This window comes from Chrysemys picta, chromosome 15, assembly GCF_011386835.1.
Source record: "Chrysemys picta bellii isolate R12L10 chromosome 15, ASM1138683v2, whole genome shotgun sequence".
NCBI lineage: Eukaryota > Metazoa > Chordata > Testudines > Emydidae > Chrysemys > Chrysemys picta.
In genome coordinates this window covers 13,981,811-13,996,173 of record NC_088805.1, presented here as the reverse complement: position 1 = coordinate 13,996,173, position 14,363 = coordinate 13,981,811, and the positions used below count along the sequence as shown (strand labels likewise).

General features: G+C 47.5%; 1 protein-coding gene across 1 annotated transcript; it reads left to right on the top strand.

Moving 5' to 3' along the window:
- Positions 1-585: 585 nt before the first annotated feature.
- Positions 586-14,363, top strand: LOC101935058 (glutathione S-transferase theta-1-like). The gene is made up of 5 exons (XM_005288569.4): positions 586-873; positions 8,434-8,521; positions 9,731-9,881; positions 10,842-11,018; positions 14,136-14,363. Exons 1-5 carry the CDS (start codon positions 762-764, stop codon positions 14,325-14,327), a joined length of 720 nt encoding a protein of 239 aa, XP_005288626.2. The 5' UTR covers positions 586-761; the 3' UTR covers positions 14,328-14,363.

The window sequence follows — 14,363 nt, the reverse complement described above, 5'->3', positions numbered from 1 at the left end:
GAACTCAGTGTAGGATTACATTGTGTGTGCAGCAGCAGGATATAAATTCTCTTGCTATCCTTCCAGTGAGGATACAAGCTGGGATCAGTGTTTTAAAAGGTTTTCTCCCATTAACTGGGCTCATCCTATAAAGCACTGACCGTGCTAGGCCCAAGACAATATGGCAAGGGGTCAAATTTTCAAACGGGCCCTAAGTCCAATTTGCAAATCAGAGTTGACTCTGAATGAGACTTAGGCTCGTCAGTGTCTAAGTCACTTCTGAAAATAGGATTTAGGCACCTACATCACATAGCTGACTTTGAGACTGCTGCCCATGGTCCCTGCCATGAACTGCTGACGGTCTCAGTACTGATGGGCTGAGGTCAGAAAGGACTCAGCAGTCATGATAGCTTTACTGCAGTTCCACCGTTTTGTTAACTGAGCTGGTTTAAATTAATAAAAGGACAAGAGGAATGGCCTGGCATTTCATAAATCCAGGTCAATCTTTATCTACTTTTTGCCTCCCCCATCCATCAACCTTTGTTCCCATGGCTAGGGAATTAGCATTGGAGTGTTTCCAGCCAAATGAGCCCTGCAGTCTCTCCTGATTGGGCCAAAGTAACTAGCCGCACTGGCTGAGTTGCTTACTAAGGGCTCTTAACAGAGGTATGCAGAAGTTATTCTCAGTCCTGCCTCTAGGCCACCTGCTACAGCCTGAGTTGCTGTGAGAGGCTCTTCTCTAGGCTGTAGGGCTTCTCTCTCACTGAATCCCAGCTGCCAGAATGGTGGTAGAGCTTTTTCTGGATCTCCGCTCCCAGCCCTGCCGAGCCCTCTTTATATTTGCCAAAAAAAACAACATCCCATTTGAGTTCAAGGATGTGGAGCTGCTAAAAGGTGAGTGAAAGGCACATTTACCTGTGCGAATGGACTGTGCGTGTGTTATCCCTTTACTTTGCTAGGGGGGCCTGGCAATAACTTCTTAAGGGAGAACATTCGCTCTTAGGAGAACTGATCTGCGCTGGGCACTGTGCAGCATGTTCCACTTCTCAGGTGTAACTGATTCCCAGGCACCTCCCTTGCTATAAACCCTAATGTAGCTCTGTCCCCCCACACAGGGATTTTGCCTTGTTCATTGCTGACCTCTAGTTGAGAGTGGAAATCTTATTTAGGAAACTAGACACATGAAAGAAATGTAGCCCCAGCTCCTTAAGCTTTTTTCTGTTGTACTTTGGGGCACTGTTGTAACAGTTGCACATTTGGTGGGGTGGAGTCTTGGCTGTTTTTAACTGTCAGGCTCACATTTAGGAGGTGCAAGGTTATACCCAGTCTCTGATTCTCAACAGTTAAGCATATTACTAGTTAATGAGCATTGTTAAGTGAAGGAATGGGGCCAGGGGCATGCTCTCACAGTCACACGTGCAGGCTCCTACTAGCAGTAGTCCTGCTGTTTCCATACTCCACTAAGTAGGTTTCTCCTGTATGATGACATGACTACACCAAAGCACTGAGCAGAAATGCTTTCTGAAAAGTCCTGCCTATGCTGAGTGGTCTCCAGCTCCCTGTAATTCAGACTTACTGATCTGGATCTAAACCTTGGCTCTAATGTGTCATCTTTAACACTAAAAAAGTCTTGAGTTTTGTCTCCCTCTTATGACCCTGAAGTAGATTCTTGCACAGTCCATAAAATAGGTACTAGAGAGACTAAGACTAATTGCTGTTTAAATGCTGTAGTAATGAGTAACCTATAAATATTCTTATCTACCTCAATATCTGCTGGGGCTGTCTGGCCTACTCTGCTCTCGAATCATGGCCTTTCTTGCCCCATCCCCACCTGCAGATTTCTCCCATTGCAGTCAAGAGAAAGTTTGTTCTACCAAACTGTTATGGCCTTTACTCCCTCTTTGGAAGTGTCAGTTATCTCACTGGGTAAAAGCCAGCTGTGTCACATGCTCCCCTCCAACTTCTTAGTTTGTTTTTTTTAAGGGGATGTTTATGCCTTCTGCTCAAATGTACCCCTATTCTTGTAGGATGGAAATGCTGCCTGTCATAAGGGGGAGTATGCGGATGGCCCATGAAATTAAAAAAACTACCACGATTAGGTGATCATGGCAAACTTCTAGCTCTTGCAGCAGAGACCGTTGCCTGCCCCCACTCTAAACTGTGGTTCTAGTCTGGAAAGTGACCTTTGGAGAAGGGATCTTGCCTCAAATAAAATATGCTCGGCCTACAAACTCAGGCAGGGCTTTGGCGTTAGTTTGGTTTGTTTTCCTAAACCCTGGAGTGGGGGGAAAGAGAACTGAGCTGTAATAGGAGGTCTGCAAGCCAAGTTAGTTACACGTGTGCTCCCCCTTCCTTTCAACATGCTTAGGCGGGTGTAATTGACTGGAGCTTGGTAGACAATTCTGATAAGCACTCTAAGGAATGTGTGAACTCCCTTCTAGTTGTGTTTGAGCTATAGGGGAGCTGGAGTCAAAACCTAGGGACTTATTTTTGTCACTGAAGTCAGCAGCTGTGACTCTCTGAACATATGCAGACAGCAGATATGGAGAGCTGAGAAAGGCCACTCTCTAAAACCACTCTTCAGTGAAGAACTTCCATGGGAGTATATTCTGGAGCTACTAAAGAGAGTGGGGGTGAGGGGGACTGTAGAAAGAGCCTGAAAGGTGGGATTTCTCTTTCTCTTCTCTACTTTTTCTTTGTTTTGTTTTAATTTGCCTTTCCTACAAAACTCGGTAGCTTTGCTGACACTGTGAAAATTTCCCACTACTGACCATGGAGGGATTGGTGGGTGACCTGGTGCTGCAGGGTTTAACAATCACTTCTGAAATGGTGCTGAACATGTTTAGTCCTCAGTTCAACTACAAGAACAGGCATGTTGCTTACCAGTTCAAGTGTGCATGTTGCCAACATCCCTTGTCAGCAATGAGGAATCTTTTGTAGAGTAGATGTAAGGCTTGTGATGTCACGCTGCACTAGCTCTCCAGTCACCACAAGAGTGAAAACTGAGTGATTGATGAAAACCCCTTCCTTTCTCAAACTGCTTTACATTTGGCTATTGGTTGATGTCTGTCTCTTGTTAATACCTATCTAATGTCAATGACTAACACTCTGGATAAATTGACTCTTTTTGTTAAAAACTTAATGCTCTGGGCCCTTCAGCTCAAGTTCATAACAAACATCTTGAGTCTTCCAGGAGGTAATCTAGCCTTGCGCTCATGATGCTTTACGAATTTAAAAACAAACAAACAGGACACAATGTTTCAAACAATGAAGGGAGGGAAAGAGCCTTTGTGGGTTGTTATCCACCATAAAGAACAAACAAGGCACAACTCTTTTCTTAAAAACCTCCTTTGCAGGCTTACCTTTCAAAAGCCTTCAAACTGTGAAAGGGGAGCAGGGATTTTAGACTTTTCACTATGACTTGTGTTTTCTCTCCTCTCCCTCGTCCTTCATTTATTAATATGTACTTAATTGCTCCATTCATCCCCAATGGATATTCCCTCTACAAAGAACAGCAACTCCTCTCTCAGTTAAGCGGCATTAACCAGAATGTTGGCCCTGCTAAGGAGATCTCTCCATTCGTCCCTATTTAAGTGAAAGCACTTGCCCAGCCTGCTGCTGTGACTGGTCTTTCATAGCGTCCTCAGCCTCTATGCCTCACGCACTTAGGCACCTAACTGCCACTTCTGAGGCACCTAAGGTCAAAGTTTAGGCACCAAGGAGATCATCAAAACCCCTCAGCTGCTACCTCATTCTAGAGGTGTCTCAAATCCCTCAGTGCCTAAATTTTTACTGTAAAAGTTTCCTAGGTCCTTACGTTTCTGCCTCTGGGTATACGTACTGATGCCTCAGGCAGGTGCCTGAATGCCTCTCTCATGCCAGGTGAAAGCTGGCATTGCCCTGCCTATTGGGGCTGATCCTGTGGGCATTCTCCGAGCACACCTAACTACATACGAAATGCTCACTCTAGGACAAGTCCCTTCCTAGCTGGAGGCAGGGGCTGGAAGCTCTGCTCTGAGTCGGAGTCTAAAGTAATCCAAGTACTACATCCTCTAAAGTTCTGGAGGTACTTCCATACCCTGCTACTATGGAGCACAAGATGCTTTCTGTGATGGTGGGGGATGCACTGCTAGTCTGAAGCAACAAAATAGCATGTGGGAGAGAGGGGTGGCATAAACACGCCAGTGGGGGTTTTATGAGTCTCATTTAGTTGCTCATGTTTGACAAGCTGCCTCCCAGGCAGTATCTATGTTGTCATGCTGGTAGCCGGAGCTGCCCCAGCTGGTTCTGGAGAGAATGCCAGATCTGCTGTCCTGAAGTCAAAGCGGTGCCTGTTAAATGTCTTTGGTACCAAAGGCGATAGTTCACCAAGAGAAGTGTGAACTAGGTGAGGACATGTAATAGGATACTCTTCTCTGCAAACAGGACTCCCGGGGTTTTACTGTGCCTAGGAAATGCCCATTTTGGCTGAGTTCAGGCAGCCCCATCTGGGATCTTGCTGAGCTATGACACACACAGAAGAATCTGTCAAAGTTATGTGGCCTTAATGGGTCTATGCTGACCTTGCAGCAGCTGCTGTGTCTCGGACCCCGTGCTGGTTCCTGCTCTACATTACGCAGAGATTTTACACCTCTCTGGCTCCTGCTGCAGCCCTATTGGTGAGGGGAACGTGAGTGGACACAGCAGGGATGCTCCCTTGCCATCCAGCTGATGACATAAAATGTAGTTTAAACCTGGCTGGAATAAACCAGAAAAGAGAAACTGTCTGTAATTACTAACGTATGAGCTACTCCCCTCATTCCCGTTGCTGCCAATAAGGCATAATGTCAGATTTAGGCTTTGTATGCTGGGGTGACCTTGAGACTGCAGTCATAGGCATGTTAAAGATTCACTTGGGTTGCTGTTGCAACACACTGCAGCTCTTGCTTTAGGTCCCTCTTCCAGTAACAGCAGGAAGGAGAAATACTGTTTCTTGAGCAGACACTCTGCAGTTACTCTTTCCTTTCCCGGTGCTCACTGATATAACCCAGTGCAGCCTGGCAGCAGTAAATCCACCAGCTTTCATCTAACTGCTTCAATGAAACGTTAAGTGAATCCCCTTTAGGCCTATGGCAAACTCTAGTGTTTCACAGCACAGGTGCTCTCCCCAAGAAGTCTCCTGCTTGCTTCCATTCATTCAGTGGGGAAGCCTGAGTTTGCAATAAAGCCTACTAATAATGAGGAGTTCGGCTACATTCTCTCCTCTCTCTCTGCCTTGCTCTTGCTTGACATTCGCCTTTCTAGAGACTTTGGTAGGGGGAGATGAATAAGAATATTCAAGGTACCGTGGGGAAGGAAGCGTTGTCAGTTTAAAAGAATATTTATCTTATTAAACAAACACAGGTTTGGGCTTCTTGCCTTTTCAGTACTGACCACCATGAGCCACTAAATATGGGGCAGGGGGAGAGAAGCCAATGAACTTACTGAAAAGGCTGAGAAACTGACTCCGTTGTCATTGGACTGACTGAAGGAGATTTCAACAAAATCGCAAGCTCCAAATGCTCTATGCTACACAGTAGCAGCGCTAGGCTTTGCCAAAGCCTACACATTGCTTATGAATACAGCAGAGAAGCACTGCTACATTCGCTCCCCCTACAGGGATTCTAAAGTGCATTGTATCTCTGACTGCACTAACCTCCTGGATTCCTATGGAAATCCTTGTAAGTTAAATACATTTGGTTATGTTCAGGTCCTAAGTGCTACCAGTGTGGACATAGGCATGGATTCATGTTGCAAAAATCAGGGTTATTATAGCCTTTTATACAGACACACCGTGGGCCCCTATGTGGCCTCAGCATGCAGACAGACCGGTGCTGGATATGGGACAGCAGGTGAAGGGTGTGCTAAAATCTTCAGTCCAGATCTGCACTCTTGCTTCAAGCTCTACTCTCAAATCCTGACAAAGTTGCTGAGCATGGGAGGCACCATGAGGAAGGCACAAAGTTCAGCCCAAGTGGATGCTCTGCTTCCCTGGAAGAGTCACCATTGTTAGGTGATACCTTAAATAAGGCCTCAGAGCATAGGTGTAGTTTGACTTCTATACTGGGGGGGGGCAGCTCCAACAGGCCAATAGGGCCATCTGGGGGGGGCGGGGGGAAGGGATTCCACGCTTACCCAAGGCTTGCAGTTTGGGGGGCGCAACACTCGCCCCAAAACTACACCCATGCCTCAGAGCTCTTTCATAAAGTGGCAATTACATGTTAGCTCATCGCAACAGATGCTGCTTAATATGTAAAGACCAAACCCTGGCTTTAAAAAAAAAAAAAAAAAAAAACACAATATACAGGCTAAGCTGTATTTTAAAAGAAAATAAAAGCCAGTCTGCTATTAAGTGTTGGTGCTGCATGCATAAATCCCACCCATCGAACTAAAAACAGACCCATTTAATCTGTGTGATGACAGCAAAACCACGAATTGCAAAGCAGAGTTCAGTAACCATTGGAAGCCACATTCTGAAGCCTAAGGATGGTTGGTATTTCAGAAGTGCTGCTTTGGAAATGAATTTCCATAGGTCTGGAGGCTGGCTGGAACTAGTCCTCTGAAGCATTCTTACTTCTCTAACATTGTGGGCTTCAGGGAAACAGATGCAAAGGATGAGGACTGGACAGAACAGAAAGGCTTGTGTGGCCTGAGTGAAGTCTAGGCCTGGAATCCTCCAGGCATTTCTAGAGCACAGCAGTGAGCAGAGAGAGAAACATGGAAAAATCTTAGTATCCTTTTTGGAAGGTTGCCGAATGAGGCTGTTCCAAATAGAACCACTTCACGGTGTAAAGATGGCAAGCCTCATTTGTGACTATTCAAGTATCAGAAAACTAAACCAATTCCCAGAAGGTTCTGCATTATCTGGGGATCAGGTGCCAGAATGTTAGTACAAAAGACTTGAGAGTTGCATCATTTAGCTCTCTGAGGTTTACTTGTGCAAGTTGGTTAGAGGAGCTTGAAAACAAAGGGCCCAATCTTGCAAACACACAAGTCATCCACTCAAGTGAGTCTAACCAGGTAGGCAAGCACTACTTGTGCATGGAAGGGTTCTCAGGATTGGGCCCTGATGTGAACACTCAGACTTAAGGTAAACTAAATATTTTTCCTTTCAGGCTATAAAGCTCATTCCTTTCCTTCTATCTTGTATTGGAGCTCTGAAGAATTGTCATGAGAATGCAAACCCATGCCTATGTCTATTAACTACCTCAGACCTGACAGCATGCCTTTCTCTCCCCTCCCTGTCCTGATGCAAGTTATTCCTGCAATAAACTAATGGTGGCCGTTCCATTTGATAATCGAAAGCAACGGATGTCTGAGTACAAACTATAATGCAGATAACTAACCAAAAATACCCTGAACTCCAACAGCAGCTTTGAGGGGTTTGGTAAAAGCGTCACAGCACTCAGTTACAAAATATTGCATTTTCATGTTTCAAAAGCATGATTGAAATCCTGTCTCACTCTAATAGGGCCGGAAAAGCTAACTGCATCTGAATTGAGCTATGCTCCAGTCAGTAGCGTAGCTGGGGGGGGGGGGGGGTGGAGCGGCCGCTCCCCCACCGAGCACAAGTGGCACCTTTTTAATTTTACTCACCTCTGGGACTCCGGCAGCGGGACCTTCACTCGCTTTGGGACCTTCACTGGCACTGAAGCTTCATCACCGAAATGCCGCTGAAGACCTGCAGAGCGAGTGAAGGTCCCGCCGATGAGGTGCCGCCGAAGACCCAGAGCGCTGCCCAGTCAGTAAAAGCGCCACAGCAGGTGGCACTTCCCCCCCCCCCCCCCAGTTCTCCCTCTTCCCTCCACCTGGCTACGCCACTGGCTCCAGTTATGCCTATAGAACTGTCACTTTATCATTGTTACCCTTGTCCTGCTTCCCTCTTACAGTTACACCCATTTGTTATTTCTCATCTTAAAATTAGACTGCAAGCCCTCTGGGGCTCTCACGCTGCCTATGTAAAGTGCCTCGCACAGGGATCCTGATAAGGGTCTTGGGACACTCTAGCAGCAGCAATCTGATATTAAAACAAGGTCTATGAAGCAGATGTGAGCTGACCAGCTTACCAGCATAAATTGAGCCTTACACGCCTATTAACAAATGTCAGAACACTGAACATGCAGACAATGAACAGGAGGGAGACAGGAATGCTGAGCTGATGAACAGGGAAGATAGCATCAGGATAAATCTATATCTGTTATGGAGCTCTGTTGCCCACTTGCTCTTTTAGGAAAATAAACAGGACATTTCCTTATGTGGTCAAAGTTAGGATGTCATGGTCAAATATTCCCATGGACTCTGCTGATCCTCACTATTGGGTGAAGAATGTAGCTTGATTTGGGTGCTAAATTTAAACTTTGCTGGGTTGTTTCCCTCTAGTCTCTGAATCTTCCTTGCATGCCACCACCTCCTTTATCTCCTCCTAAATCTTTTTAGGACATCACCTTAGTGAAGAGTTTGGCAAGGTGAATGTGCTGAAGAAAGTACCAGCGTTAAAGGATGGAGCCTTCACCTTAGCAGAGAGGTAAGGCTTAAACAAATGCAGCCCTCTGATACACTGTCTATCACCACAACATTTAACATCTGCCTGCTATGTCCCCTGCTCAGAGTTCCACCTTATTACTTGCTCATCTCTTCTCTTTCCATGCCTTGGCTTATCTGTCTCTTATACGTTGTTGTTTGTGTCTTTTCTGCATTCATATCCTTTCTCTTCTCTCCCTATTTATCAGCCCCACTCATCTATGCATCTTCCAGTCCTATATTTCCCTGTTCCTTCTGTCCTTTATGCCTTGCTACAATTGTGTATCCATCTTTGAAGACCAGGAGATGAGGATAAACATTGGTCCAGCCCAGCCACTTGCATCAGGTGATGTGGCAGCTAAGCTGCCTGTAGGTTCAGTACTTGCAAAGTTCCATGGACCTGGTGAGTTGCTGACTGTATGTGGAGGAGGGGCTAGCTTGAGGATGTCTACAAGTCTGGTAATGTAAAGCTTTCCCATCATGGGTATATGGTCCAGTGTAAATTGTATAAATTATTCTAGTGGTTCAAGTTGCAACTGGAAATACAGGCGGTAGTGGGGTTGAATGGCTGATCTCCTTTGGCCACCGCCCCGCAAGCTAGATAAAGTATCACAGGGCAGTTTAAAAAAAGTGTGCATGGAGGAAGGACAAGGGGAAGTCCAGTTCTTCTCACTTTTTCTGGAGGAAGGTGGGGAAGCAAAAGTGAGAGTGGATTTTTTTTTCCCACTTTCTCTCTCTCCTTCCCCCCGCAGGAAAGTGGCTGGAATTGGAATGCAGAAACTCCAAATGCTTTTTTCAAAACTAAAACATTCATTTCACCAAAACAACTCAAAATGAATTCATCTTGAAAAGCAAAACTTTAATTTAAAAAAAAAAACAAAAAATGTTCACTTTCTCACCATTTAGTTTGTGAAAAATACCCAAGACTTCAAGCAGTGCTAGGAAGTAGATGTTGCTATGGTATATGCATTTCTAGAGCGGGAGAGGGGGGCAGGAAGAGAAGTCTGAGTTGTAACACTCATGTTACAGAACATGACTGGTTATTAGGGACTAAGGGGAGATTCTTGGGTCTGTCAGTATTAACTCACTGACCTAGCTAGTGGTAGTAAGAGTATTCTGGGAAATTGTGGGGGGGGGGGGGGGGGGGAGGAGACAATAACTTCCAACTCCTCTTAATTCACCTGCCCATTGTTCCCTGTTACTATCTGGGCAGCATTGCGATCCTTCTCTATCTGAGCCGAAAATTCAACACCCCTGATCACTGGTACCCTTCAGACCTGCAGAAACGGGCCCGGGTTGATGAGTACTTGTCCTGGCAGCACACTACCATTCGGGAGAAAGGGTGCAAAATTTTCATAACCAAGGTAAAGATATTAGATAACATGAGAACTGACTGCTAGCACCTGCTAGTGCTGTAGCACATACAAGGCATTCAACCTCCCCTCTCCATAGCATCCCTATTTCCTATAAAGTATGTGTGGGGCAAGGGATTGGGTGGGGAGGGGCATACTCAGAATGACCTATCTTGCTGAGCTGGTACCTTGCTAGTGTAGTGTAGATCTCTATTACATCCCAAAACCACATTAAAAGAGCACTGAGGTTGCGAAGTCCAGCACTCAGAAGTTAGAAAATGCCAGACATGCTGTTTGCTTGGAGTTTCTTGTATGGATGACTGGGACTGTTTCTGGATGTTGTGCCTCACTAGCCAAAGACCCAGGCCAGCTGATATTTGGAAATCAAACTGGAACTTGAGTTGCAATGGCGTCCCTGGTGAGCCAGCACCCTGCCTGATGGATTTTAATGACCCCACTTACTCCTGCTGAAAGATTCCTTTACATTCTAGTCCTAATTCTTCCCAAGATTGAATCTGCGGGAACATTGTCTCTACTGTACTCAGTCCAGAGTAGTAAATAAATGTAACTGATCCAGCATGGCAAGGATGAGATGGTGCCACACACTGACCACTTTCCTCCTGCTTTCTGACTGACTAGACATCTGACTTTGTCTGACTGTGTCTACAGAGACAAGCCCTCTCTTGTTGAAACAAGGAGCTGCAATCACAGTTGGTGTGAAATGTTTTTTAAAGGCAAATGTCTCCAAAGAGGAGAATCTGAAAAGACTGCCTGGTTTGGAGGAGTATGATGCAACGGGTTGTAATGCTAGCCAGCCTGGTAGAGGGGGTTTCCAGTATCCGTTAACTAAGCCCACTCCATAATAAACTCATGAGGGATACTTAGAGTGGTTCAGGGTGCCATGGCTGCATGGTGGATGGACTAAAAATTGGCAGGTAACATGTAAGAGCTGCATTTTCCTCTCCCTTGTAGGTACTGGTGCCTCTTGTTGTAGGACAGCCATTTTCTCCAGAGAAGCTAGAGGAGGCTGTCGAGGAACTGAATTCTGCTCTGAAGCAGTTTGAGGAGAAGTTCCTGCAGGACAAGCCCTTCATTGTGGGCAACGAGATCTCCCTGGCAGACCTGGTGGCCATTGTGGAGCTCATGCAGGTGAGTGTTGGTCCTACTGGTTCCAGTTGCCAACCAGACTTCAGACAAAGCAAGTTGGGTTGCTGGGAGAGTGGGCTGACACATGGCTTTCAGGTCCTGCAAAAATACCTCATATAAGAGTTCTCAGTTTGTCTTTAAAACTTTTTGGATAAAACTGAAAGAGTTGAAGCAACACTTCCTGTGGAAATGAAAAATATTTTGAACAAAGAACTTCAACCCTGCTCTGATTACTGGTCCTCTGGCAGAAATAAATGGAAATCAGTAGACTAGCTGAAAGGTCCTAAGTTACTAAAACTTATTCTAGGGTGAATAACTGGAGATGCTCAGTACGGTGGAAAAACTACCTATGTTTTAAACTGATTGAGAAATGCATGGTTTCCCTTCCTCAGACTGGGAATTCCACAGGGAAAAGTCTGGGGGTCAGAATTGTGGGGGGATTTTTGTTTGTTTTTTCCTTCAAGTGCTGAGCATACAGTCTAAACTGAGAAAGAAAACATGTCTAGATATTAGAGCGAGGGCTTCCTCTGTATCCCTAAACACATTCATACCATTGTATGTATCCTTAAGAATGAAGTACCTGTTTTTGTATTGCAGGAGTCTCCTTTTAATTGGATCTACTTTACTTTTCCATTATAAAATTGATTATCTCTTGAGAGAATGTTTGTAACATACTTATTGACACTTGTGCTGTTGGTTTGTCTTGTCTATTTTTGTTGCCCAGCGGAGTGAAATACTAGTCTCTTCACATTCTGGCTTTCATGTGTTAGCATGACTAATTTTGGGGTTGCAAACTCTGCAGAGAGATTTTTAAACCCCAAAAATGAAGTGTTTTCAATGAAAACTCAAGAATGCCTTTCGTTTTAACGTTTGGGTAGGGGGCAGAAGGGGAAGACCACATTACCATCCCTCTGTGTCCCCATGTAGCTGTCACAGGGGACCTCAGATACTACTCTAGTCTCCTAGAAATGGAGAACTTGAAATGAGCTGAAACCAGGCCCCAAAATCTCAAGTCTTCCAATGTAACAAGGTTGGGACTCACCACCGCGGTGCCTCCTACTGGTTACTCCGGGAATTAGCTCAGTCCAGTGGAGCATCCCCTCTCGATGGTATCCCGCCCGTTGTCTTGCCCTCGGTTGGCTTCTGAACCCATGTCGTTCACCAACTTGTGGCGTCCTCTTCAGGACCACTGCCCTCTGGCAGTGCCCCTTAGTCCTTCCACACACCCTTCCGGGGATGGGGGGGGAAGTCAATCAGCAGTCTCTATGTTCAGCCACCGTGGTCAACCACACATCCCAAAGTCTAATCCCTCCTGTCAAGGATCTGGCGTGGTCTATAATGGCCGTTCCCTATGGCCAATGGCTGGGTGTACTGCAAGGGGGGCGTACCCAGGCCCACCCTCTACTCTGGGTCCTGGCCCAGGGACCCTCTGGCAGCAGCCTCGCTGTCCTCCTTCTCTCCCCTCCATCTGCCCACTTTCCTAGGCCGCTTCCCCTATGGCCCCTTGCACCCGCTAGGCCCTTCCCTTCAGGGCCTGCAGCCTGGCAGGCCTCAGGCTAGAGCTCTCTTTTGCTCCCTGAGCCTGGCCAGCACTGTGCTGTCCATGGTGCTAGTCGCCCTGCTCTGGAGACAGACCTTCCCCTGTCAAAGGCCTGGGACAGACTGCTCTCTGCCTGAGCAGCCTTTTTATAGGGCTGAGCCTGACCCTGATTGGCTGTCTCCAACCTGGGCCCTGATTGACTCCCAGTAAGCCCTTCTCCCATTGGCTGCGCGTCTGTGCAGGCCCACTGGCCTGCCACAGCCCATACTCTGAGGGAGTGGGGCAGCTGCCCCACTACATCCACCTGAGATTCATTTTGAATTCCAAATGGCTTTTTGGTCTCATCCCTCTAAATCAGGGGTAGGTAACCTTTCAGAAGTGGTGTGCCGAGTCTTCATTTATTCACTTTAATTTAAGGTTTCGCGTGCCGGTAATACATGTTAACGTTTTTTAGAAGGTCTCTCTCTCTAAGTCTATATTATATAACTAAACTATTGTTGTATGTAAAGTAAACAAGGTTTTCAAAATGTTTAAGAAGCTTCATTTAAAATTAAATTAAAATGCTAATCTTACACCACCAGCCTGCTCAGCCCACTTCCAGCCTGGGGTTCTGTTCACCTAGGCCTGTGGCCGGGATGCCAGCTGGCAAGGAGCCGGCAGCTGGGACCCCAGACCTGGGGGGGGGGGTCAGAGGTCAGGGCAGAGGGCAGTGGGGATGTGGGGGGTTCAAGGCAGAAGGCCAGAGGTGTGGGGGCATTCAGGGGTCAGGGCAGAAGGCTGGTGGGTATGGGGGTGCAGGGCAGAAGGCTGGGTGTTGGGGGGAGGTCAGGGCAGGGGGTGGGGGGAGGTGCAGGCAGAAGCCTGGGTGTTGGGGGGAGGTCAGGGCAGAGGGCTGGGGTGTGGGGGGGGTGCAGGGCAGAAGGCTGGGTGTTGGGGGGGTGTGGAGGTGCAGGGCAGAAGGCTGGGGTGCTTGGCTCGTGGGGATGCTCCCAGCCCCCTGCCCTGAGCGGCTCGTGGCAGGGGGCTGGGACGGATATGCCCTGTTCCACCCCCTTCCCCAAGGCCCGTCCCTATCTCTCTCTGCCTGCTCTACTGAGCAGCGAGCACGCTGCGCTCGGCTCTGCTCCGCTCCCCCTCGCAAGGGCCATCGTGGGCAGGGAGAGGGAGAGGGAGGGGGAGGAGGAGGGGCCGGAACGCACCACGCTGGGGGAAGAGGTGGGGGAGGGGGGAAGCTTGGCTGCCGCAGGACCAAGCTTCTGCCCCTGCAGGGGAGAGCGGTGGGCAGGGGGGGCTAAGTGGGGTCGGGACCCCCCACACCGCTCTCCCCTGTGGGGGCAGGAGGCAGAAGCTTGGTCCTATGGCAGCCAAGCTTCCCTCCTCTCCTGCTTCTCCCCCCAGCGTGGTGCTTTCCGGCCCCTCCTCCTCCTCCTCTCACCGGGCAGGCAGCATGCCACTCAAAATCAGCTCGCGTGCCGTGTTTGGCACATGTGCCATAGGTTGGTGGCCCCTGCTCTAAATGGATTCTGGTTTGGGCTGTTTGCATGGAAGTTGTGCTACTGTGTTTTTGCTTATCTTTACAGCCTGTAGGATGTGGCTGTGACATCTTTGAGAACAGGCCCAAGCTGGTGGAGTGGCGCAGCCGGGTGGAGGAAGCTGTGGGGAAGGAGCTCTTCCAGCAAGCGCATGAGATAATCCTGAATGTCAAGAATATGAGCACCACTCAACTTCCCCCAGAACTGAGGGAGCATGTGAAACAGCTTCTAAAACCTTGAATTAAAAAGGGAAAGTGTCCCTCTAAGCAAAGCTAA